General features: G+C 37.3%; 2 protein-coding genes across 3 annotated transcripts; one reads left to right on the forward strand and one right to left on the reverse strand.

Moving 5' to 3' along the window:
• Nucleotides 1-364: 364 nt before the first annotated feature.
• On the reverse strand, nucleotides 365-9,009 carry xab2 (XPA binding protein 2). The gene is made up of 19 exons (XM_032588386.1): nucleotides 8,856-9,009; nucleotides 8,413-8,561; nucleotides 8,199-8,322; nucleotides 7,882-8,079; nucleotides 7,354-7,488; nucleotides 7,084-7,248; nucleotides 6,758-6,902; nucleotides 6,525-6,676; nucleotides 6,300-6,419; nucleotides 6,064-6,195; nucleotides 4,630-4,761; nucleotides 4,409-4,522; nucleotides 4,141-4,303; nucleotides 3,831-4,021; nucleotides 3,190-3,312; nucleotides 2,931-3,102; nucleotides 1,305-1,431; nucleotides 1,101-1,204; nucleotides 365-993 (listed from the first exon to the last, which is right to left on the reverse strand). The coding sequence occupies exons 1-19, from the start codon at nucleotides 8,889-8,891 to the stop codon at nucleotides 932-934; spliced, it is 2,544 nt and encodes an 847-aa protein (XP_032444277.1). The 5' UTR covers nucleotides 8,892-9,009; the 3' UTR covers nucleotides 365-931.
• Nucleotides 9,010-11,983: 2,974 nt separating this feature from the next.
• LOC116736104 (myosin heavy chain, fast skeletal muscle-like) lies at nucleotides 11,984-23,855 on the forward strand. Of its 2 annotated transcripts, XM_032588351.1 has the most exons (41): nucleotides 11,984-12,053; nucleotides 12,276-12,317; nucleotides 12,460-12,681; nucleotides 12,780-12,923; nucleotides 13,021-13,177; nucleotides 13,253-13,280; nucleotides 13,371-13,482; nucleotides 13,633-13,725; nucleotides 13,813-13,876; nucleotides 14,035-14,133; nucleotides 14,219-14,322; nucleotides 14,407-14,545; nucleotides 14,627-14,745; nucleotides 14,846-14,995; nucleotides 15,575-15,745; nucleotides 15,989-16,295; nucleotides 16,539-16,612; nucleotides 16,685-16,772; nucleotides 16,854-16,971; nucleotides 17,057-17,180; nucleotides 17,727-17,863; nucleotides 17,968-18,223; nucleotides 18,440-18,682; nucleotides 19,122-19,298; nucleotides 19,397-19,542; nucleotides 19,632-19,722; nucleotides 19,813-20,202; nucleotides 20,291-20,417; nucleotides 20,494-20,612; nucleotides 20,704-20,900; nucleotides 20,984-21,167; nucleotides 21,308-21,473; nucleotides 21,647-21,771; nucleotides 21,877-22,185; nucleotides 22,262-22,465; nucleotides 22,553-22,678; nucleotides 22,761-22,931; nucleotides 23,064-23,168; nucleotides 23,251-23,346; nucleotides 23,487-23,618; nucleotides 23,732-23,749. In XM_032588351.1, the coding sequence occupies exons 3-41, from the start codon at nucleotides 12,478-12,480 to the stop codon at nucleotides 23,747-23,749; spliced, it is 5,814 nt and encodes a 1,937-aa protein (XP_032444242.1). In that variant the 5' UTR covers nucleotides 11,984-12,053; nucleotides 12,276-12,317; nucleotides 12,460-12,477. The 2 variants fall into 2 exon arrangements, with proteins under 2 accessions (XP_032444242.1, XP_032444240.1); XM_032588349.1 differs by lacking the exons at nucleotides 11,984-12,053; nucleotides 12,276-12,317 and having other exon boundaries at nucleotides 12,478-12,681; nucleotides 23,732-23,855.
• The last annotated feature ends 755 nt before the right edge of the window (nucleotides 23,856-24,610 follow it).

A 24,610-nucleotide genomic window follows, 5' to 3' on the forward strand; every position in this document is an offset into this window, starting at 1 on the left:
TTACTTTTCCAGACAGTGTTCCTGCAACACCTACAACCTTGGTAAACAGCACACCCAAGAGCATGTCATCACATGATGCTCAAACATGGTCTACAGGCCCTGCTGTGGTAACTTTGTAAGATTACTTCGCAGCTATTTTAATTTGTTGAAACAATTAGTGCAAGTCAGTACTTTGTAATATGCCAGTTTGTGTCTGATGATGGGGTGTCTAAAACTGAGATATTGAGCAAGTTTGCTTGCTAATGTATTTCAGATTTAAGTACTTATCTCTTTATCCAGTTTTATAACATTACTATCTACTATCTATATGAACAAGAAAATGAATTATAAAATTTGAACAAAATAGAAATCAAACTCTATTACATAACATTTACCGATTATTTGAAATTTTATGTAATTCCACCATTCAACAACAAACAGTTTAATGTACAAAAGCAACCACACCTCGAACTGAATTACTACAAAGTTAGAATTAATCTACAAGTTTTCAACTTTTTGGATATTCTTTACATTATCAGTTGTAACATTTAAAGCTGATGAAACCGTGTTCTTCCCCTGTGTGTTCTGGTACATAGCTTTCAATTAAAACATATTTAAATTTTGTTCTGGTAGAAAACATGTATTAAATTTTTTTTATTTCGGAAAAATAAGTGTGAACAAGTATACAACTCCAACATATCATTTAAAAAATACCCGATAAAATAAACATGCTGGGCTTTAAGAGTTACTGACATCATGTGGTCAAAATAGATACAGCTCTTCACCTAAAAAACAAAACTTTAAAGGGAAAGTTCTCCTGCTAATTCTTTAGGATGTCTGTATCATTCTATCAAACTAATGATACATCTAAACATTCACTGTAATCTAAAATATGTAGCCACTGAAATATTACATAAGCTTGGATTTTTGCAAAATTTAATGAGTCATTTTTTCAGTCCTCTTTAAGACCTCCAAAGACAGCTGTTGGAACACTCTTCTGCTCAAGCTGCACCTCTGTAAAGGCAAAAAATAGAGAAAATTGCATTTTTAATGACTCACAGAAATGCTTAAGCAAGCAATTCACCCACTCACACCACAGTTTTAATTTGTTTTACACTAACCATCGGGTTCTTGGTCATCATCATCTTCATCCTCGTCAATATTTATCTCATCAGGATTGGCTTGTTTGGAAAGCTCAGCCAACTCACTACGAGAAGTATCACTCCTGTATGGAGAGATAAGGAAAACAGTGATGCATTGAAAGTAATGGCTTTCATAAAATCTGTGAATTAATATCTTAGTCAATCAAAGTTTGAACCACAAACCTGACAAACAGAATTTTCTCCTTGGGTTTGGGTTTGTCCTGCTCAGCTTCTGCAGCAAGTTGCTGAGCTTTCTGCTCCAACATTTTCATATCATCAATTCCCATCTGGCCAGGAGCAAGATCTGAAACTGACACCAAATAGAAAATATTGAGACAAACATATAAATTATTAATATTTCTCCTAAAGTCTTAAACATCCTGTAAATTTAAAGTTAAAATTTCCTAAACTGATTTCTCTGAATATCCCATATAGTTTACACAGATCATCAAGTGACAAAACACTCCAGTGGACAGAAAATGTGTGGATTTTCTTCTGACCCAATATGCTTTATTTTTGCTTTTGTTATCATAAATATGTCTAAGTTGTACATGAAGGGGCGTGCTGTGGTGGCGTAGGGGATAGCGCAAACCACATTTGGAGGCCTTGAGTGCTCGATGCGGCCGTCGCGGGTTCGATTCCCGGACCCGGCGACATTTGCTGCATGTCTTCCCCCCTCTCTTTCCCCTTTGCTGTCAGCCTACTTTCATATAAGGGACACTAGAGCCCACAAAAGACCCCCTGGAGGGGAGGAGGAAAAAAAAAAGTTGTACATGAAAAAAGAAAAAACTTTTTTGGATCAGTAATATTAACATTTTGGTGTGACTCAGCAAGGTTCCCCTACTTCAATTTGATGGAGAATCATATGAGGCGTAAAAGATCAGGGTGATTCCAACCTCAAATACTTGGAACTCATCACCAAAGGTAAATAGTAAATATAAAGTATAAACATACAAAATGTTTTCAGGAACTATAAAAAAAAATAAAACCGGTTTGATTGCAGTTTTGCCCATAATGGAGGTTTAATTAAAGAAAAAAGGTTTACTTCATTTCTGGAAACTATTTTTGTAAAGTAAAATAGATCAATCAAAATTGTCTAAATTTCTGCCAGAAATAACCTTTTAGGCTGAAATAAAATAAATGTAAAATTATGTCTATCAGGTATTTGAATAATTTGGGGTGCAGCCTTAGATTTATTGGTATGTAAATTAATCCGCTGGGGATTACGGAAGTGCTTACCTTATTTTAGTGGAGAAACATAATCTGCCTCACACTAACCCTTGAGAAGTGCTTGCATTTTTCAGCTTTATTTAAACTATTTACTTTTGTTAATGTTAAATATCTGAAGACTCAAACTTGATTTTCCCAGCTGAATAGCTTAAAAAATAATTGAATACAGAAATACCATAGCATATTCTTTTCCAACTTTGAAAGATTAAGTCAAGATATGAATCAAATGCTTTTATCAAATGCGACTATGTTATATAACGTATATTTCTAATTCTGATAGCAACTATTGTCCTTAGCTTGTCTCTGCATGGCCTTCACCGTTTTATTTATAAAATATTCAAATTCTATAGCTGTTTTTATAGCTGTAACTAATAATCTTACAACAGAATAAACTAACTAATAATCTTACAATAAAATAAACGAACTAATAATCTTACAATAGGACAAAACAAAACAGAAAGACAAGTCTTTAGACTGCGGTAATAGCATAAGAGACCTTCATGAGTAAGAAATTAAGCAGATACTAAAACCAAGGGAAACAAACAACTATGGGCCCAACTTTCAAATATGGTGTCTTACTAGTGCCTGTAGAGCTTGTTGAAGCCTTCAGCATTTGCGAGGACATAAAGTTGACCTGGGTGTTGTATGTAGCCTGGACACTGCGCTTGATTCTCAACATCTCCCTAATTGTATCCTCATTTCCATGGCGAATCTCAAATTCCTTCCAGGTCTGCCAGAAATTTGCTGTCACCTAAAAGACGATAAATATATCCAAATGACTTGCCATATTTTTGAACACTTCACTAAGAGAACATTTAGATAAGGTGGTTTCTCTCACCCTTGGGTCACAGATCTGAGAGCAGTAGGAGTAGATTGCTCTGGCACGGTCAATCTCCCCAAGTTTACACTCCATGTCAGCAAATCGCATACACATATCCCTCGCATGCTCATCAGGAAGAACCTGGTGGAGTATAAAAGGTAATCCTCAGATGTCAGCCAATTCAGCATTTATAAAACAACACTTTTAGAAGATAAAAATATGCTTTGTAAATTAAACAAATGTTGCAATCTTAGACGTGTTTTATCATTCTAGGCAAGCTCAGCACAATAGTTCGTCAACTATAAATATACAAGTTCTTTGTGTGATTTGTGGGTATGATGCTTGATAACTGAGATATAATAATTTAAACTACTATTCATACAATAAATATTGCAATTAGAATTACAAGTCTTGAACGCATTACTCTTGATGTGCAACTATTGTGATGTTCTTTATTTCATATAATTCTAAAATGGTTTAGAATCATTGTTGGTTTAGCTGAGGAATGTTTTTAGGTACTAAGAAAAACTGAAATTCAGCTATCTTTATTTGACTGATTTTGTGAAAAAACAACTTTCTTTGGAACTCTATGAGGCATAACCTGCAGAAGAATGAGAAGAAACACTTCCAAGTATTGTTTTATGTAACTATAACTTCACCTCAATAGCCTTCTGGTAAATAGCTCTGGTGTACGTAACGCCATAAATTTCAGCTGCTCTCTTGATGTAAATGTTAAACATATGGTGTCTCTCTTCAGTTTCCACTGCTTGTGTTGCTCTTTCATAGACAGCCATGGCATGCCGTGCCAATCCATACTCCTCTTCCAGTTTGGCATACAACAGATAAATGGCTAAAAACAAATAACAAAAAGGAAACAACAACAATGTTTTAGAGCAATTTACAAGATAGAATAAGAACATAAAATGTAATACTGAAAAATGTTTGTGCTGTGCTATAAAGGTTGTTTACTCTTGGCAAACTTGGCAGGGCAGCCATCCAGGGCTTGTTCAAATAAATCTCTGGCTCGCTCCAATTTTTTGCCGCCATAACGGTCAATGAACTTGGTAAGGTAAGTGTTCCAGATGTCATAAACGTTTGGCCACTTGAAGAGAGCGATCCCTCGTTCATATGCCTTTTGAAAGGAAGGAAACGATGAAAATATTTTTAAACTGATCAAATATAAATACAACTATGAGTGACAAAATACATGTTCCTGAATTGGTTCAAATGTTCTTACTTTAAAGCTTTCCTCAAAGTAGTTGTGTTCTTCAAGGAACATGGCATAGTTGATGACAATTTGAGGAGTGGCAATGCGTAGATCAATGATGCGGTCATACACTGCTTTTGTAGACTAATGATCAAAACCAGAATAATAAGATAATAGAAATTAAAAACGGAAATAGAAAAATATAGATCTGATTATGTGCTTTGTCATCATCTACAAATTTATATACATACCTGAAAAGTCCCGAGACTCTCCTCGAGGTCTGCCAGCATAGACCAGACCTTCAGAGACTTGTACACTCTGTTCTGGACTGGCTCAGATGAATCAAAGTACTCTGCTTTCTTAGATGGGATTGCTGTAGCTTTCTAATACAAAAATCAAAAAAATATAAACTTAGTGTTATAGCTACAATAGTAATAAGTCACATGGCAATGAAAAATACATATAGTTTCATTTGCTTTACAGTGATGCATTTGAAGTATTTGCCTTAAATGTTCATCTTTCACAAATTCATGTTCAATAAGTTTCTTTTTAATGACTTCTAAACAATCTGTTTTCATGTGAATGTTGTGTCACCAGTGAGTCCTTGAATACAATGAAGCAAACCAAACACAATGAAATATCATTACATTCTTAATGCTTTCAGAACAACTAAAAATATTACATGCTTTTGTAATTTTTCTTTCATTTGTTACAGAGCACAAACATATGCTTCATTTGCAATATGTTTGTATTGTTGCAGTTCCCGAATTTGTCAATAGATGTCCCTAAACACCTAGTTTATAGAAAAGCAATGTGCTTGTTACTTGTAATGCATCATGCTGCATTGGTTAGTCTTTTGTTTTGAGACCAAATATATTTTCATAGCATATTAGTAGACATCTGGGGGGCAGGATAAGGAAGTTTGTCAAATAGCCTGTTTGTAAGTGTGAACAGTTATCGTTTGAACAGTCTTTCTGTAGCTTTTGATAAAGGATAGTATTTTATGACACACTTTGAACAGAAAAAGATACATTAAGATAAATGTATCATTTTTTTTAAAAACAAATTCAACATGTCAGTTTCTCTGCACTCCAGATTCTTTACTGTTCCTCTCTTGTTTGGTGCTTTTGTGTTTTTGTTCATCTCCCTTTCATCTAATCAATCCCCAGTGGGTCAAGGCAGATTTCCTAAGTCAGGCTTGGTTGAAGTGTTTTCTATTACAAGGCAGCCTTAGCTCTCCACTGTTATCCAATGAATACATATGAAGTGGAAATGATTCAAAGCTCTGACTCAGCAGAAATTGTTGGTCTGAGCTGGAAAAAACAACTTTCACACACTAAGGTTTAATAAATAACATAGTAAATCTGGATATTCTTCTAAACTTATAACTGGAATGTTATGAATTGAAACAATAGATTAGACTTATTGGATGATGTGCTAATAATATGCTGAAATGATAAAAATCAAATATAACTTCCAAAGAATAGTTTATGTTGGTAGGACCTTATCGATGAATTATTTTTTTTTGAAAATAGCTTTTCAAACGCTTTGCTGTTTGGTGTGTTAGTATTTTCCTTGTCTCATCCGATAAAAAATAGCAAACAGCAATAAAGGAAGAAAAAAATAACAAATCATGTTGATACAGCATCTGTAATCAACAAAAATATCTACTAGAAGAATTTTACCCTCAGTATGCGTAGTGCCTGATCATAATTCTCATGCCGAAGTTCCATCTCTCCATATTCACACCAAACTGCAGCAAGGTCATCCACTTGTTTGTAGTTTACTTTAGTAGCCTTCTCAAAGATTGTCCTGGCCTGAGTCAGGAAATATGAGACATATAAATTAAAAGGAAAAACTATCATCCATCCTAAGTTCAAAGAATCCATGCAGCTCCAAAGGGAAGACTTTGGTAACTTACGTCATCCAGCTGTTCATTTTCCTCATAGAATTTAGCAAAAGAAACCCAGAGAGAATGAGGTTTTCCAGTGGCCTTCATTGGATCCACTGTCTGTACTGCCTCAGTGTATGTATTGATGATCTGGAGTGGACACATTATATTTGATCCATTTATCAGTACTGTGTGATAGATACTTAGAGATATAGAAATATTTTTAATAAAATATATACAGGCCCTTAAACTTACCTGTCGTGGATTTCCTTCATAAAGTTTTACTCGCTTGTGCCACTCGTGCACATTATGGGGATTCTGCCTCAACAATACACTGTTGAGCAGAAGTGGCCGCCGGGCAATTAGCTGCTCAAAGCGGGCCAGACGAAGCTCCAGGTCTATGTCATCTGGTTGGAGAGAGGAAAAAAAACTGCCATTTATAAGTGGTATTGTGGAAGAAAGGTGCCTTAATGCTAACTCATACAAACCTTCCTCCTCTTGTCCCATCTCAGCAGTGGTCTCCATCTTTGCAGCAATCATGCTCTCCTCAAACTGAGCATAGCTATCAAACACTTGAGTGAAATCCCTCACAGTTACTACAGTAAGTATGGCTTCCTCATACACATCCCGTGCCTGAAAAAACAAAGAAACCATTATAATGACACATCATGCATCCCCTTTCAACAACCCCAAAAAAATCACATATATATATATATATATAATGACATATAATTCACATATATAGAGCAAAAGTTTAAAATAATAAATTAAAACTGACTTATACAAAAAATGTAAGCAATTCAGTGAAACGTACTTTCTCAAAGTGACCACTCCTGATGTAATAATCAGCCAAAGAGCACCAAAGTTTTCCAAGTTGGTCTGTAAAGCGTGTGAGGCCACCTCGTATGATGGCTCCAACATTTAAAGAGGTCACTTTATCAGGATTCTGAGAGATCAGGTCGCACAGCTCGTGCCACAGCTAAACAAAAAAGTAAAAATACACGCAGAATAAGGATTAATATGCTATTATGATCAGAATAATACGGACATACTTGAAGGTGCTAGACCTAAAATGACATTTTACCTGATAGTTGGACTTGCCCTCTTTGGACACAAAGCTTTCATCGTTTACAATTGCTGCTAATCGCACAGCTGCTTCATCCAAGCGACCAACAGACCGCAAGTAGTCTATGTACTCTTCTGCGTTCTCTGGAGATAGCTACAATGTATAAAGAGAAGACAGAATACTTTGGAAAATGTAGAGAAATACTGTACTTAAATCTCTAGAGCATAATCTTTGTTACCTTTAAAACGATGTTGCAATATGCAAATACCAGAAGAATGTTAGATGTGCTGCTAAACTTCTCTTAATCAGAATCAAAACTATATATTTTGTTGATTGAAACACATAACACAGCTATTCTCAAAACAAAAAACAATCAAATACTTTTACTTAGGAAAGAGCTTTCAGGAATTTACGTAAAATGTTACCACACAAGCAAAAATACAGCCTGTACAGTAAAATTACAGAAAATTTCCCTACATGCAATTACAGCATGACTTCTTACATGACAGGTGCTGTACAGAAATGCTTTGTGCACCATGATCTCACCTTAAGGTACCTTCGATATACCCGCAGGGCTGTTTCAGGCAGGGGCAGGTTGTGAACGAAACGCAGATACAAAGGCCAGATTCGTGGGTGCTGGGTTACAGGTAGTGCTCTCAGAGCCCGGTCAAACGTTCTCCGACTTCTCGTGATCTTACACTGTGACACCACGAACTGACAGTAATCAATCCATATCCTGGGCATCTACATTTATGGAAAACAAATATTGGTTAGTTTAAAAAAACACCCAAGAGCACACAATGTTTTCAATGTATGCATTATTTTATTTACTGTTATATTGCTGGATTTTGAGTAAATACTACCTTGTGCATAAACACAAGTGCTCTTTCGTGGCAGTTATTGACCTCTTCATATGTTGGATCTGTAATGCATTTTCCTTTGACTTGTTTCCTCCTTTCTCTCAGATAATTGTACCACAATTTATAGCTGTAAAAATGATGGGAAATTTTGGTTTTAAAAAAAAGAGAGAGTCATCTTTACCAAAAATGTGCAATTTTATCTTTCAGTAAAAGTTACCTTCCAGGCAATTCCTTCAGAGCCCGTTCATATATCATGTTCAGGGTGGATTTGGCTCCATTCTGTTTGAATTCAATGTAGCGCATCCAACACTTGACTGAGTATGGATTCCTGATGATCTCCTCTTCATAAGGAAGATCATCATCCTCCTGAAAAAGTAATACAAACAGCAAACACGAAAGACGATGTAAGCTAAAATCTACGAAAGAGTGACGTTTGAATTTATTTCATTACAGCAAAATAAAGTGCTACGGTTAATATTGCTACGATGTCTTGATAGCAATATAAAGTTATAATGAAGTATAACTTCTTGAAAACACACAAAATACAACTGTTTCTTTCAATTTTATGTACCCAGCCAGGCTAGGTTTACGCTAGCTAGCTACAACTAATGTTAGATATAGCGATATACATTATATAATATTTTCATTTGTATTACTTACAAATATAACGTCAGCTTTTCCATTTAGGGAAGGCATTTCTTTCAAGACAGTATCAACTCTGGAGTTAAAACTCAGTGCTAACGTTTGAAAAGCTAAACTAGCTTGCAAACTCAAAGCGTGTAGCCCTCCATGTAACTTCCGGTGGTGCCGCTACAAAGCACGCAAGCGCATTCAAAAAGAACTACAAACCTGGGGGAAGTTTGTAGTTTTTCTGCGGTCAACGAACAACAGGGTTTATTACTGCCACCAGCTGGTGTTTAAAGGAAAGGACACCAGTATTATCAGCAAGATAATACTACTGAAATCTTAAAATATACATCTTTGTGTCAGTTTTTGTTCCAGTCAACGGTAAACCTATGTTATTTCTGTTTCTTTCCTTTGACAAAATTGTTCATGTTTTTCTTATCCTGTAAGATATAATTAAGACAACCAACATCTTTTCATATAGACATATTTCTTCAGGATCAACCATTTAATCAATTTTCTTAATTGTTTAAAATTTTTATTACAATTTCTCAGCTGCTGTTAAGCAATTATTGAACATGGTATTTTTACTTTTTATTTACAGTGGCACTGGAAACTCTACACACTCCTGCAAAAATCCCCAAATTTTGTTACTTAAAAAATTTAAATATGATAAATTATTATTTTTTACAGATATACTGTTGCCTTCATCCTATACAACTGAACTGAGAAAAAAAAACACATGTTATGTTACGATATGCACCTTTTAAGCAATGAATCTTCTTTTATGGCACTTGCTTAAAAAAATTATCCAATGTGGCTGTGTTACAACAATTCCCCAAATATGAGTGGGCCAAAATTCCTCCACTGCGCTGTTAAAGATTCATTGGAACTTATCGCAAATGCTTGATTGTAGTTGTTGCTGCTAAGGGTGGCAGGTTGGCAATCACTTTTTTCACATAGGTAGGTTTGGATTTATAAACACCTTAATTAATAAGCTGCATTTGGTGTTTCCTTGTATTTGACTAATTAAGTTGGTTTAATGAACTCAAACACTTAGTGTGATAAACATGCAAAAAGTAGGAACACTTTTCCACAAACATTACATGTGTAAAAGGTTTTGAAATGATTTAACAAAATATTTTTTTTAAATGGCAATTTAAAATGGGTGTATAAATGTCTGAAAGTTGCTATATTTTCACTTGCAATATATAAGTATAAAATAGTTATTGATTTTAATACACTTTTCCTCCTAACAAAGGCAACATCTCTTAACTGTCATGAGGATCCTGTTGTCCTCATGGACCCAATAGATAACATGTAAATGTTTCGAGAGTGACAGTTAAGGGGTTAAGAATCAAATTGTATACCCACTTTATTCTTGCAGAGTTGCAGGACAGACAATATGTCCACTTGCACAGTTCTTTGTAGATGCTGAAAGGCAAATAAATACTTAAATTTATATTAAGACTTTTGTGGGGCCTTCATGTGGTTGAGTGGTAGAGCAGAAGCAGCACATAGTGAGGCTGTGATCCTTGTTGCAGCTGTCCCTGGTTTTAATACTAGCCATGGGGCCATTTACTGCAAGTCTTTACTTTTTTCTCTCAGATTTACTTTCTGTCCAACTAATACTGAATAAAGAGCTTTTGTACCAAACAACCTCTTAAGAAAAGGGAGTTACATAAAATGTTCAGTGTTCCTGTTGATACTGACTCTAATGAAACCTGAAAACCTTGATGTAAACGTTGTGCCATTTGGAGTCTACTCTTCTGAACCACCATACGTATATAAGCTTAACCTTATAAAAAAATCTAACAAATAAAACTCATTTGTTCTGCTCCTGGATACAAAGAAATATTGTGCAAAACAAGATAAATTTAAAAATTATATGACAAGTGTAATCAACTATTAAGTCAAATAAATAAAACACAAATTCTTTTCTTACTGCCTAAAAATAGAAACTGCTATAAAGACTAATAAATATCAGAGATGTATTATGCCATGTAATCCATTTTAAAAAGTATTAGCCAGTTGCTTGTGTAATGAATATTTCTCAAGCATTGGCTAGTGAAGGATCAAAATCAAAGTTGAATAGTTTTGCAAGGTCACCAACTGTCTACAACAGCAACAACATCCTTTGAATCAAGTGAAGCATGAGGATAAAGATCTTGGATATTCAAGTGATACTTATTATAGATCTTCTCTCACCCTGGTTGGCAAATGTTCTTCCCTTCCTTTTAAGGCAAGGTGTAACACCGCTTGAACTTTATGGAAAGGGCCTTACATTCAGTTTTATTAGAGGAATATGACCTGTGCCAGTGTCCTGCAACCGTATACCAGCACCACTTGGGAGCTTCCCCAAATGAATTTCTGTTCTTGGCAACAGGCTTGTTTATTTGCAGGGCTAAGAAGGCACAGCTTCTCACTACAAAGTTATCAGTTCTTTAAACTTACTCATATTTTAGAGAGTTACAATTAAAATGTATTTGTATAAATTATTTATAAGAGCACATGTATGTCATGGCATCTATTTTGGGACATACTTTAAAGATTACTGTCAGACTTATGTTTTATGATCAAAAGACATGCTTATATGAGAAAGATATGATTGAAAAAGACTCATAATAAATAACATACTCTCAAAATTAATTGATGCATTTCTGCACCGCTAGTGTGTCATAAGAGAAAAAAAAAATCATTATTTTTTATTTCAAATATTTGAAATGTGGCTATACTTTTAGACTTGATACTTGTGACATTTTCTGAGATTTTACTAAAGGCAGCGCATACGGTTTTAAGAAAGAGCGGTCAACTGACGAGTTCCTTAATTTAGCAATTGAGAATTTTAATTATTCATTACTTTAATTATTGGTGCATATTATAGAATTAAAACACTGTTTCAAATGCAGTGTTAATTGTTTTGTTGTTGCATTTTCTTTTTATTCCAATTAACAAGTTTTCAGTCTCATATGTTTTTAACACATGGTTCTGAATTATTTTGATTTAGTAATAAAGTAATCAAGTTCTTTGTTTGAAAAAGCTCTTAGCTTAATAGCTAGTAAATGTTACATCAAAAAATAGCAGACTGATCCTGAAATGTCACACGATGGGTCTTAAGATGACAAGGATGCTTGACCAAATGGAGAAGCAGACTGCTGCTGACCAAGGCATTTTCAGCCTGTATAAAAGCAGCAGCCCCAGACTCCGCTGAGAACTGATGGGCATCCCTTACAGGTCAGTCCTTTGTTGTTTACATTAACTTACACTTGCTTGGGTTTAAGTGATGAATTTCATGTGTCTCTTTCTGTTACTTCTGTGATATCAAGTGATTCTTTTGTATTGCTGATTTGAGTTATTTGAAATTAAACAATTCCTTAATTAATCTAGGAGACTTTAAAATTAAAATATTTCAGAAAAGTATTTTGAGATTAATTATGTAAATGTTTCTTTTAATAGCATCTTTAGACATCATTAAACATCAACTCAGCTGGGAGGAAGGTAGGATTTATATGTACAATAATAAAAGTAAAATAGATACAATAATAGATTTTGATTTTCTAGAAATGTGTTCCAGAATATCATACAAATTTTTATGAGAACAAATGAGATTAAACCAATTCAAAAGTTATTATTCTTACAGAACTGAAAAGCTGCCAAAATGAGCACGGATGCAGAGATGGAGGCCTATGGCCCAGCGGCCATATATCTCCGCAAGCCGGAAAAGGAGAGGATTGAGGCTCAGACCGCTCCATTTGATGCTAAATCAGCTTACTTTGTGGTGGATCCTGATGACATGTACGTCAAGGGTAAACTTGTGAAGAAAGAAGGTGGCAAAGCCACTGTTGAGACAGATGGAGGCAAGGTGGGTAAAGCTTTGTTAAGTTTTTAAATTTTGTTCTTTTCTAATTCCTCCCGAATGTTATATTTTAAACACTTTGTGACAGTCCATGTTTGTTTTAGACTGTAACAGTCAAAGAGGATGATATTCATCCCAGGAATCCTCCAAAGTTTGACAAAATTGAGGATATGGCCATGATGACCCACCTCAACGAGCCTTGTGTGTTGTATAACCTCAAAGATCGGTTTGCGTCTTGGATGATCTATGTGAGAATTTAGGAAGAATACATTACCATAAAAATCTAAAAAATACCAACTCAAAAGCAGGCTAGGATACTAAATAAGAATATATCTGTCTTTTCAGACTTACTCTGGCTTGTTTTGTGTCGTTGTGAACCCCTATAAGTGGCTCCCAGTGTACGATGCTGTTGTTGTAGCAGGATACAGAGGCAAGAAGAGGATTGAGGCACCCCCTCACATCTTCTCTGTCTCTGACAATGCCTATCAGTTCATGCTCACAGGTAAGATGTTGAACAGTGAGAGATGGTGATGCATATTTACTGCAAACCATATATATTTACAAATGTTTCTTTCAGATCGTGAGAACCAGTCCATCCTCATCACGTAAGTAACAAAAAAAATGTTTATACATATTTACAGAACTGTAACAATGAGGCTGAATAATTTGAATGATCAATTATTCCTTCCCTCTAGTGGAGAATCCGGAGCTGGGAAGACTGTAAACACCAAGCGTGTCATCCAGTACTTTGCAACAGTTGCAATGACTGGATCTAAGAAGGCAGAACAAGCTTCAGGAAAAATGCAGGTATACAATTCTTTTTGTGTATAAAGGTCAGAGAATTACCTCTTAAACAATGTACATATTTATGAGGCATGTAAAATATACCTCTTACATTTCACATATAAGAGGTATATGTGAAATGTAAAATCAAATGTTAAAAATATATTTTTGCAGGGTTCACTGGAGGATCAAATCATTGCAGCAAACCCTCTGCTGGAGGCCTATGGTAATGCCAAAACTGTGAGGAATGACAACTCCTCTCGCTTTGTGAGTATTAGGGGAAGGGAAGAAAGAGTATCATGATTTTGGAGTTGCATATGAAGAATCCGAACAGCCAGATTATTACATGTTTAGGGTAAATTCATCAGAATCCATTTCGGAACCAGTGGCAAGCTGGCCTCAGCAGATATTGAAACATGTAAGTTATTTTTGCAAATTATTATTTGACTTGAAAATGGATTTTGATTTAAATGCAGTATAATGTTGTATGGAGAACATTTAAAGGCATGCACTCTTCTTGGGTGGTGAAACATATTAGCAGTATATTATTTTCCCACACTAATTTTTCAAATTTAGATCTGCTGGAGAAGTCCCGTGTCACCTTCCAGCTGTCTGCTGAGAGGAGCTACCACATCTTCTATCAGCTGATGACAGGCCACAAGCCTGAGCTGCTAGGTATAATATTAGATCACTTGCTCACAACATTTCAATGAAAAAACATACCATGCATGTTATAGCTATTTCTTCCAATTCTTTGCAGAGGCTCTATTGATCACTACCAATCCCTATGACTATCATATGATCAGTCAGGGTGAGGTGACTGTCAAGAGTATAAATGATGTGGAGGAGTTCATTGCAACAGATGTAAGTTCACATGTTTGGGTAACACAAATTTTACTATTCATGGGATGTTTGAAAGTCTAAGTACAAACTTGATATGTATTGTAGACTGCAATTGATATCTTGGGTTTCACTGGTGATGAGAAAATCAACATCTACAAGCTCACTGGTGCTGTGATGCACCATGGCAACATGAAGTTCAAGCAGAAGCAGCGTGAGGAGCAGGCTGAACCAGATGGCACTGAGGGTAAAAATTATAAAATTTTTAGAAATGCTTCATTGTGCTGTCAAGCTGGCTACATTTAAATATCTGTCTTTTTTCTAAAAGTGGCTGATAAAATCGCCTACCTCCTGGGTCTGAACTCAGCTGATATGCTGAAGGCTCTGTGCTACCCAAGAGTCAAAGTCGGAAATGAGATGGTCACCAAAGGTCAGACCGTCCCACAGGTAAATTCTGCAATAGTTGTTTTTGGTCAACCAAAAACATTTCTTAACTGTTGGGACTATGCAGGGCAGTTTATTACATAAATGTAATTTCTTCTTCTAGGTCAACAACGCTGTCAGCGCTCTGTGCAAGTCTGTCTATGAGAAAATGTTCTTGTGGATGGTCATCCGTATCAATGAGATGTTGGACACAAAGCAGGCGAGAGCCTTCTTCATTGGAGTCTTGGACATTGCTGGCTTTGAGATCTTCGATGTGAGTGAAGAAAAACTAAAAAATGTCGGTAACACGTTATTTGACGGGTTGTGAATTAGATTATCATGACACCATCATAAACATGACATAACACCTGTCATGAACATGAGTAAGTCTTCATGAATATTTATGACTGTTAAAAATATTCAACATAATTTACCGAAGTGTCATTCGGTAAATCATATCACTTTTAATACAAAGTTGATATTATTCAAAATGTCTTCGTTATGACAACTTGACTTTAACCAAGGAATCATGATCTGACATAAATTTGTTATAAAAGTATTACTGATTAAACTTTAGCTTTAATAACATAAAGCTACATAATTTTTAAAGTGTAATCAGTAATACTTTTATAACAAATTTATGTGAGATCATGATTTCTTGGTTAATGTCAAGTTGTCATAATGAAGACATTTTTGTCTTGGTTAATGTCAAGTTGTCATAAAAAAGACATTTTGAATAATGTCAACTTTGTATTAAAAGTGTCATGATTCACAACCCGTCAAAGTGTTACCAAAATGTCTTATGAAACAGTGTGATTTCCAATTATTTTAAAAAAACTCTCACTAATTACAGTACAACAGCTTGGAGCAGCTCTGCATCAACTTCACCAATGAGAAACTGCAACAGTTCTTCAACCACCACATGTTTGTCCTGGAGCAAGAGGAGTACAAGAAGGAAGGCATTGAGTGGGAGTTCATTGACTTTGGTATGGACTTGGCTGCCTGCATTGAGCTTATTGAGAAGGTGAGAAGCTGTTTTAAAAATATTCTTGTTTGAATACTTACTTGATTTTCATGTAACTTCCATAACAGATTGACAGAAACTTGCAGAACAACTTGAACTGAGATTTGATCATATTCTGTCAAATAGCTGTGATAAAACGTTTGTTGAATTTATTCTGCAAGTTCATCTGCAAATATTTACAGGAGTTTGAATTAAATTTTAATTAAAGTTAAATTTCTCATTTAAAATGGTAATTGTTCACAGCCAATGGGCATCTTCTCCATCCTTGAAGAGGAGTGCATGTTCCCCAAAGCCTCTGACACAACTTTCAAGAACAAGCTGAACGATCAGCATCTTGGCAAGAGTAAAGCCTATGAGAAACCCAAGCCTGGAAAGGGCAAAGCTGAGGCTCACTTCTCCCTGGTTCACTATGCTGGTACAGTGGACTACAACATCACTGGCTGGCTGGACAAGAACAAGGACCCACTGAACGATTCTGTGGTTCAGCTCTACCAGAAGTCTGCAAACAAACTGCTTTGTCTTCTCTATGTAACTCATGCTTCATCAGACGGTATGATTTCCATGAACTAATCAGACAAAATTCCTTCAAACATACATACATACATACATACATACATACATACATACATACATACATACATACATACATACATACATACATACATACATACATACATACATACATACATACATACATACATACATACATACATACATACATACATACATACATTTACAATTTTATTGATCAGATCAAATATGTGCTGTACTGCTATTTGTTTTTTTCAAACAGAGGCTGGTGGTGGTGGCAAGAAGGGTGGCAAGAAGAAGGGTGGTTCCTTCCAAACTGTGTCTGCTCTTTTCAGGGTATGGAAACTATTTTGAAAGACTATAAGAACCTAATGTGTTTTAGATTAATTTTATGACAATGATCCACAGGAGAACTTGGGCAAGCTGATGACCAACTTGAGGAGCACTCATCCTCACTTTGTGCGTTGTCTGATTCCCAATGAGTCAAAGACTCCAGGTAAGAAGCTCAGTCTAAGATATTTTACATTATATTATTTGTGGACACTGTTGAATTATTTTTCACTAAATATATTACCAGGTCTTATGGAGAACTTCTTGGTCATCCACCAGCTGAGGTGTAATGGTGTGCTGGAGGGCATCAGAATCTGCAGAAAGGGCTTCCCCAGCAGAATCCTCTACGGTGACTTCAAGCAGAGGTGGCTGCTGTTGTCTTTCTGAATATGAAGAAATGTTTTCAGATGTGAAGATGGAAAAAGGCAACATCCACATTTTCTCTCATAGATACAAAGTATTGAATGCCAGTGTTATCCCTGAGGGACAGTTTATTGACAACAAGAAGGCTTCAGAGAAGCTGCTGGGCTCCATTGATGTGGACCACACTCAGTACAAGTTTGGACACACTAAGGTATTTGTCAGGATCTTCAGTTGTTTTGGGGTTTTGATTTCTGATTCAAGCTTCATAGTTATTCTGTACTCCTTAGTTTCTTATTTTAAATAGATCAGCATTGTTTCTGTTTTGCTTTAGTTCATTCCTTTCTTAATCATTCTAGTTTGTGTTTATTCCTTATGTCTAGTTCAGTTAGATTCATTTTTCTAGTTTCCCTGTTTGTGTGCTCTCCCTCGCCCCTGTGCCATGTTCTCTCACTCTTCTCAGCCTGCTTTCTCTGCTCTCACACCTGCAGTCAGTTAGCAATCAGCCATCAATTCTCTATCTAGAAATCAACCTCCTTTGAATATTCGTTCTTCTTTTTCATTCACTCACTGCTGGATTCTTACCTTGGTAGGACTTTACAGTGTTATTGGACATCTAATAAACCCAGATTAAGACTTCTATATTCCTGTCTGCGTTTTGATCCAGCTCTCATCTTGAAAAAGAGGACAATAATTTGATAAAAGACAACAACTTCTTTGTATCCATGGGTTCTGACTTGCAATACTTACGCTGTCATAGGTGTTCTTCAAAGCTGGTCTGCTGGGTACTCTTGAGGAGATGAGAGATGAGAAACTGGCTGAGCTGGTTACCATGACTCAGGCCCTCTGTAGAGGATATGTCATGAGGAAGGAGTTTGTGAAAATGATGGAGAGAAGGTGGGAGCATTATTTTGACTGCTAAATAATTTCCCTTCCCTTTCAAAACAAGATCCTTCTTTGGTAAAACTGATGTTGTTTTGATTAACTGATTTTTCAACCAGAGAGGCTATCTATTCCATCCAATACAACATCCGTTCATTCATGAATGTCAAGAACTGGCCATGGATGACCCTGTACTTCAAGATCAAGCCTCTGCTGAAGAGTGCTGAGACTGAGAAGGAGTTGCAGAATATGAAGGAGAACTATGAAAAGATGAAGACAGACTTGGCTACTGCTTTGGCCAAAAAGAAGGAATTGGAGGAGAAAATGGTCTCTATGCTCCAGGAGAAGAATGACTTGCAGCTCCAAGTAGCTTCTGTGAGTAGGAAGATTTCTTGAATGTGATTTATTTATATTCATACTAGAGTAATTAACCATGTAGTCCCTATGTTCATAAACTAAAATAACAGTGGTGCTATGTAATTGGTGAACACCTGGTCTGTGTAAAAAGTACATGTTTTTGAATCGTCCTTATTAGATGGATATGTAGTATGTAAAAAAAATTAACATGTGTTTCTTCCCCCTCAATCATAGGAAGTTGAGAATCTCTCAGATGCAGAGGAAAGGTGTGAAGGGCTGATTAAGAGCAAGATCCAGCTTGAGGCCAAACTCAAGGAGACAAGTGAGAGACTGGAGGATGAAGAGGAAATCAATGCTGAGCTGACTGCAAAGAAGAGGAAGCTGGAGGATGAATGCTCTGAGCTGAAGAAGGACATTGATGACTTAGAGCTCACCTTGGCTAAAGTGGAGAAGGAGAAACATGCCACTGAAAACAAGGTTCACATGACTTAAAAACGCACAGACATTCACACACACTGGACAGTAATAAATAACATTTGAGGGTATTATTTGAATTTATATCTCTTAAATATTTAACCTCCTGAGACCCTGCATCCTCATATGAGGACATTACATTTTTGTAAACACAGATGTAAATAATAACATTGATTGAATGGTCTTATCGTCACACAGATAGACCCAATGTCCTCAGACGTGGACATTGGGTTTTGAGATAACCACTTATTGTAGAAGCTGGCTATTGGGTCCTGACAAGGCGAAAATGTATTGCAAACAGACCCATTGTCCTCTAGAGGCGTTTTGACAGTTCAAGTAAAATTGATTTCAAAATTAGGTCCCAATAGTAGGAGACATAAATATTCACATCAACAGCCCCCCCCGGGTCTCAGGAGGTTAATGTATAACTCTTTCACGTCAGGTGAAAAACCTGACAGAGGAGATGGCAACTCAGGATGAGGCCATTGCCAAGTTGTCCAAGGAGAAGAAAGCCCTCCAAGAGGCCCATCAGCAAACACTGGATGATCTCCAGGCAGAGGAAGACAAAGTCAACACTCTGACCAAGGCCAAGACAAAACTGGAACAACAAGTGGACGATGTAAGAAAACTGTTTATTCGTCTTCCTCCTTAGGCATTCACCTAATGATGCAGTCTTTGTATTGATTGCTGTGATTGAATGTACCGACTATACAACAGCTTGAGGGCTCATTGGAGCAAGAGAAGAAACTCCGTATGGACCTTGAAAGAGCCAAGAGAAAGCTTGAAGGAGATCTGAAATTGGCCCAGGAATCCATTATGGATCTGGAGAATGACAAGCAGCAGTCTGATGAAAAAATCAAGAAGTAAATGATCTTTTCTCTCCTTTTTTGAACAACTGAAAAGGTTTTAAAGTTTAACTCAAAATAATGACTCATTATTACTTGACATATAGAAAGGACTTTGAAATCAGCCAGCTTCTCAGCAAGATTGAGGATGAACAGTCCCTTGGAGCTCAGCTTCAGAAGAAGATCAAGGAACTCCAGGTACAACACATTAACCTTAATAACATTTGGCAGATTTTCTTATTATCCATATTGATCTTGAGTGATTACTTCAATGCATTTGATTTCTAGGCTCGCATTGAGGAGCTGGAAGAGGAGATTGAGGCTGAGAGGTCTGCACGTGCTAAAGTAGAGAAGCAGAGAGCTGACCTTTCCAGGGAGCTAGAGGAGATCAGCGAGAGGCTTGAGGAGGCTGGTGGAGCCACAGCTGCTCAGATTGAGATGAACAAGAAGCGTGAGGCTGAGTTCCAGAAGCTGCGTCGTGACCTTGAAGAGTCCACCCTGCAGCATGAATCTACCGCTGCAGCTCTCCGCAAGAAGCAGGCCGACAGCGTTGCTGAGCTGGGAGAGCAGATCGACAATCTGCAGCGTGTCAAGCAGAAGTTGGAGAAGGAGAAGAGTGAGTACAAGATGGAGATTGATGACCTGTCCAGCAACATGGAGGCTGTTGCCAAAGCCAAGGTGAGTGGGTACTTCATGTTTTTACAAAGCTCAGATATACAAATTATGGCTCATGAGTACTTTTTACATTAACTTCTGATGGTTTCAGGGCAACTTGGAGAAAATGTGCAGAACTCTTGAGGACCAACTTAGTGAAATCAAATCTAAAAATGATGAGAATGTCCGCCAGCTGAATGACATTAATGCACAGAAAGCAAGACTCCAGACAGAGAATGGTAATTCACCTGGCCTTAAACCAGTGTATTACAGATTAAAGAAATCTCAGAAATAATGTATTTATGACTTTTACAGGTGAGTTTACTCGCCAGCTTGAGGAAAAAGAAGCTCTTGTTTCTCAGCTGACAAGAGGCAAGCAGGCTTTCACTCAACAGATTGAGGAGCTCAAGAGACACATTGAGGAGGAAATGAAGGTATGAAAATCTGTTTATATTTCCTTTTATGTCATAAATTATGAGGTCAGAACTAGACAAATCATTCTACTATCAAATTTGTGCTTTCCAGGCCAAGAATGCCCTGGCCCATGCTGTTCAATCAGCCCGCCATGACTGTGATCTGCTCAGAGAGCAGTTTGAGGAGGAGCAGGAGGCCAAGGCTGAGCTGCAGAGAGGCATGTCTAAGGCCAACAGTGAGGTGGCTCAGTGGAGGTCCAAATATGAGACTGATGCCATCCAGCGCACTGAGGAGCTGGAGGAGGCCAAGTGAGTCATAATGAATGTCTCAATTTAATTATGTGAAATTTTTATTATGCATTGCTATCAATTGAAACATCTATGCACTATAGGAAAAAGCTTGCCCAGCGCTTGCAGGAGACTGAGGAATCCATTGAGGCTGTGAACTCCAAGTGTGCCTCTTTGGAGAAGACCAAGCAGAGGCTCCATGGTGAAGTCGAGGACCTCATGATTGATGTGGAGAGAGCTAATTCTCTGGCTGCCAACCTTGACAAGAAGCAGAGGAACTTTGACAAGGTACAGTAATTTTACAACAAATAAAAGGTTGATTAATTAAGTAGATTAACTTAGTAAATTAAGTAGATTAACTTTATTCACCCCCCCGCCCCCCTCTGCCCCCTCCCCCAAAAAAGCTGAATTAATCCTTACATTTGCAGGTCTTGGCAGAATGGAAGCAGAAGTATGAAGAGAGCCAGGCTGAGCTGGAAGGAGCCCAAAAGGAGGCCCGCTCCCTGAGCACTGAGATGTTCAAGATGAAGAACTCCTATGAAGAGGCTCTGGACCAATTGGAGACCATGAAGAGAGAGAACAAGAACCTACAGCGTATGACATTATAAAAAAATTCATCATAAAGAAAGAAACAACACAGAAGCTATACAAGTCATGTAGTTTTGCTACTGTAACATTCCTTATCAAACTGAAAGAGAACTAACAACAATTATTTCTTTTTCAGTAGGTTTTTGCTTGAACAGCATTTTATTTACTTTTCATTGCAGAGGAGATCTCAGATTTGACCGAACAGATTGGTGAGACTGGTAAGACCATCCATGAGTTGGAGAAGGCTAAAAAGACTCTGGATTCTGAGAAGTCTGAAATTCAAGCTGCATTAGAAGAAGCCGAGGTAAAACTAGTTAATAATTTAAACCACATTATACATACAAATTGCATATTCAGGACACTTTATTTTGACACCTTGCTACCTTGCTGTATGCTCATACCTCTCAAGGGCACTCTGGAACATGAAGAGGCCAAGATTCTCCGCGTCCAGCTGGAGCTCAACCAGGTCAAGAGTGAAATTGACAGGAAGCTGGCAGAGAAGGATGAAGAAATGGAGCAGATCAAGAGAAACAGCCAGAGGGTGATTGACTCAATGCAGAGCACTCTTGATGCTGAGATCAGGAGCAGGAATGATGCCCTGAGAGTCAAGAAGAAGATGGAAGGAGACCTGAATGAGATGGAGATCCAGCTGAGCCACGCCAACAGGCAGGCTGCCGAGGCCCAGAAACAACTGAGGAATGTCCAGGGACAACTCAAGGTGAGTTTGATATTAAACACAAATTAAGACTCTTCGAATGAAACCTTTCTAACATCCAAATTTTTATTGCTGTTAGGATGCCCAACTGCACCTTGATGATGCCCTCAGAGGACAGGAAGACATGAAGGAGCAGGTGGCCATGGTGGAGCGCAGGAACGGTCTGATGGTAGCTGAGATTGAGGAGCTCAGAGCCGCTCTGGAGCAAACAGAGAGAGCACGTAAAGTGGCCGAGCAGGAGTTGGTTGATGCCAGTGAGCGTGTTGGACTACTGCACTCTCAGGTTGGGTTTTAGTTATTCACAAGAAACCAGGGCTTTTAAAGTCATTAAACCAACACATCAATTTTTTTTATTCTCATTAATTTTCAGAACACCAGCCTTCTGAACACCAAGAAGAAGCTGGAAGCTGATCTGGTCCAGGTTCAGGGTGAGGTGGAGGATGCTGTTCAGGAGGCCAGAAACGCTGAGGAGAAGGCCAAAAAGGCTATCACTGATGTCAGTTTAAATCTCGGAAACCACACAATTTAAACCATTTGTTTAACCTTTTACCAAAACTTAAAGAACAACGTATTTTCAGGCTGCCATGATGGCTGAGGAGCTGAAGAAGGAGCAGGACACCAGTGCTCACCTGGAGAGGATGAAGAAGAACCTCGAGGTTACAGTCAAGGACCTGCAGCACCGCCTGGATGAGGCTGAGAACCTCGCCATGAAGGGTGGCAAGAAGCAGCTCCAGAAACTGGAGCAGAGGGTATGAGTTCCAATGTCATTCAAATGATTTAATTGAAAAATGAACAAAAATACATTTCTCATACAACTTCTACAAATCCCAGTCTAAAGGCACATACTTTTAGAAAGATAATGCTTTATAATCACTTAAAAGGTTCGTGAACTCGAGTCTGAGGTTGAAGGGGAGCAGAGACGTGGAGCTGAAGCTGTTAAAGGAGTCCGCAAATATGAAAGGAGAGTTAAGGAGTTGACCTACCAGGTAATTTTTAGGTTTTAGTAAAACTACAGTAACTTTCTATCTTATTGTTAGTACTTAACATGTATTTCTGTGATATTTCTAGACTGAGGAGGACAAGAAGAATTTGGTCAGACTTCAGGACCTGGTAGATAAGCTCCAGCTCAAGGTCAAGTCTTACAAGAGACAGGCTGAGGAAGCTGTAAGTTAGATATTTTATCTTAAATATCTTGTATTTTAGCCAAAAAGTAACTAAATAAATTACAATGTTCATAAACAATAGGTAAATATGACAGTGTCTTATCTACTTTAATACAACAATGTAACCATTTTTCCTCCCAGGAGGAACAAGCCAACACCCACATGTCTAGGCTCAGGAAGGTCCAGCATGAGATGGAGGAAGCTCAGGAGCGTGCTGACATCGCTGAGTCTCAGGTCAACAAGCTCAGAGCCAAGAGCCGTGATACTGGAAAGGTAGTTATTTTTTGACAATGGTATTCCTTGATGATACTGTGTCAGTCAGTAAATTAAATCTTAATTTTGAACTTTGATAATAACTAATTGTCTTCTGTGCTCTCCTTTGTCAGTCGGATTCTGCAGAGTAAGAGTCATCATATACTCAAGTCCTTTCAACGGAGTTCATAAAATATGAACGAGTTGTTTGGGTATCTTTCTTGTAATAATAAAGATGATAATTATCATTGGCTTTCATAATCTTGTCACTTTATTTTTGAATGTCTTGTTCAAATCAAAATGTAGCCCTCAGCAATTTAGGCTTTTGTAGATTAAGCAGCGGCAGTGTTGCACACAGTGCCAAATAAATCATTTTCTTTATTTGTGCTTTAGATTTTCAATGTAGATTCCCTAAATAATAACACCAATCCTACCATATAGTATTGTCTGACATGGAGGTGCCTATTGCATGCTACCCATCTATAACATTTAACAGATGTTTTTTGATTGTCAGTTTATGAGCTAAATTACATTTGAATGCTCCAGCAGATGACCAAAATAGACGTCATAAAACAATTATGGAGGACTTCAAAAGGCATTCACTTAAAATAAAGAACGGGAAAACAAAACATGTATATATAATGCTATTTATCTTCCTTCCCATGAATACATAAGGCGAATCAAATTCTGCATAGTGCACACAAACTGCTCAGTCCTTCCCTGCATCCAAGCAATGTCCTATTTGAGATGTCACAAGAAACAAACATGGTGGTGCCAACCCAAGACTATGCCCCATGGAAAAAACCCAAGGCTTGGCCTGGAATCTTGGAACAGAATAAAATCTCCATGCATGCTTTCAATGAACTTTCACCTTCTCGCCTTGGTGGGCTTTAATGAAGGGGGAATACTTGATGCCGCACTGCTTTTGTATGCCTCTGAAGGGAGTGTATGGTGACAGAAAGACATGTCCATGTAATGCAAGCAGAAAAAGAAATCCACACCACAAACCTATA

Source organism: Xiphophorus hellerii, chromosome 16 (assembly GCF_003331165.1).
Source record: "Xiphophorus hellerii strain 12219 chromosome 16, Xiphophorus_hellerii-4.1, whole genome shotgun sequence".
Classification (NCBI taxonomy): Eukaryota; Metazoa; Chordata; class Actinopteri; order Cyprinodontiformes; family Poeciliidae; genus Xiphophorus; species Xiphophorus hellerii.

What these genes read in the sequence shown, in the direction of transcription:
- xab2 (XM_032588386.1), bottom strand. Translation starts at nt 8,891, where the DNA reads ATGCCTTCCCTAAATGGAAAAGCTGACGTTATATTT. An exon ending in CTGAAGGAATTGCCTGGAAG is followed by an intron (nt 8,323 to 8,412) that starts GTAACTTTTACT and finishes TCATTTTTACAG; the next exon opens with CTATAAATTGTGGTACAATT. An exon ending in TATATCGAAGGTACCTTAAG is followed by an intron (nt 7,489 to 7,881) that starts GTGAGATCATGG and finishes TATACATTGTAG; the next exon opens with CTATCTCCAGAGAACGCAGA.
- LOC116736104 (XM_032588351.1), top strand. Translation starts at nt 12,478, where the DNA reads ATGAGCACGGATGCAGAGATGGAGGCCTATGGCCCAGCGGCCATATAT. An exon ending in TACGGTGACTTCAAGCAGAG is followed by an intron (nt 16,972 to 17,056) that starts GTGGCTGCTGTT and finishes TTTCTCTCATAG; the next exon opens with ATACAAAGTATTGAATGCCA. An exon ending in TTGGACTACTGCACTCTCAG is followed by an intron (nt 22,466 to 22,552) that starts GTTGGGTTTTAG and finishes ATTAATTTTCAG; the next exon opens with AACACCAGCCTTCTGAACAC.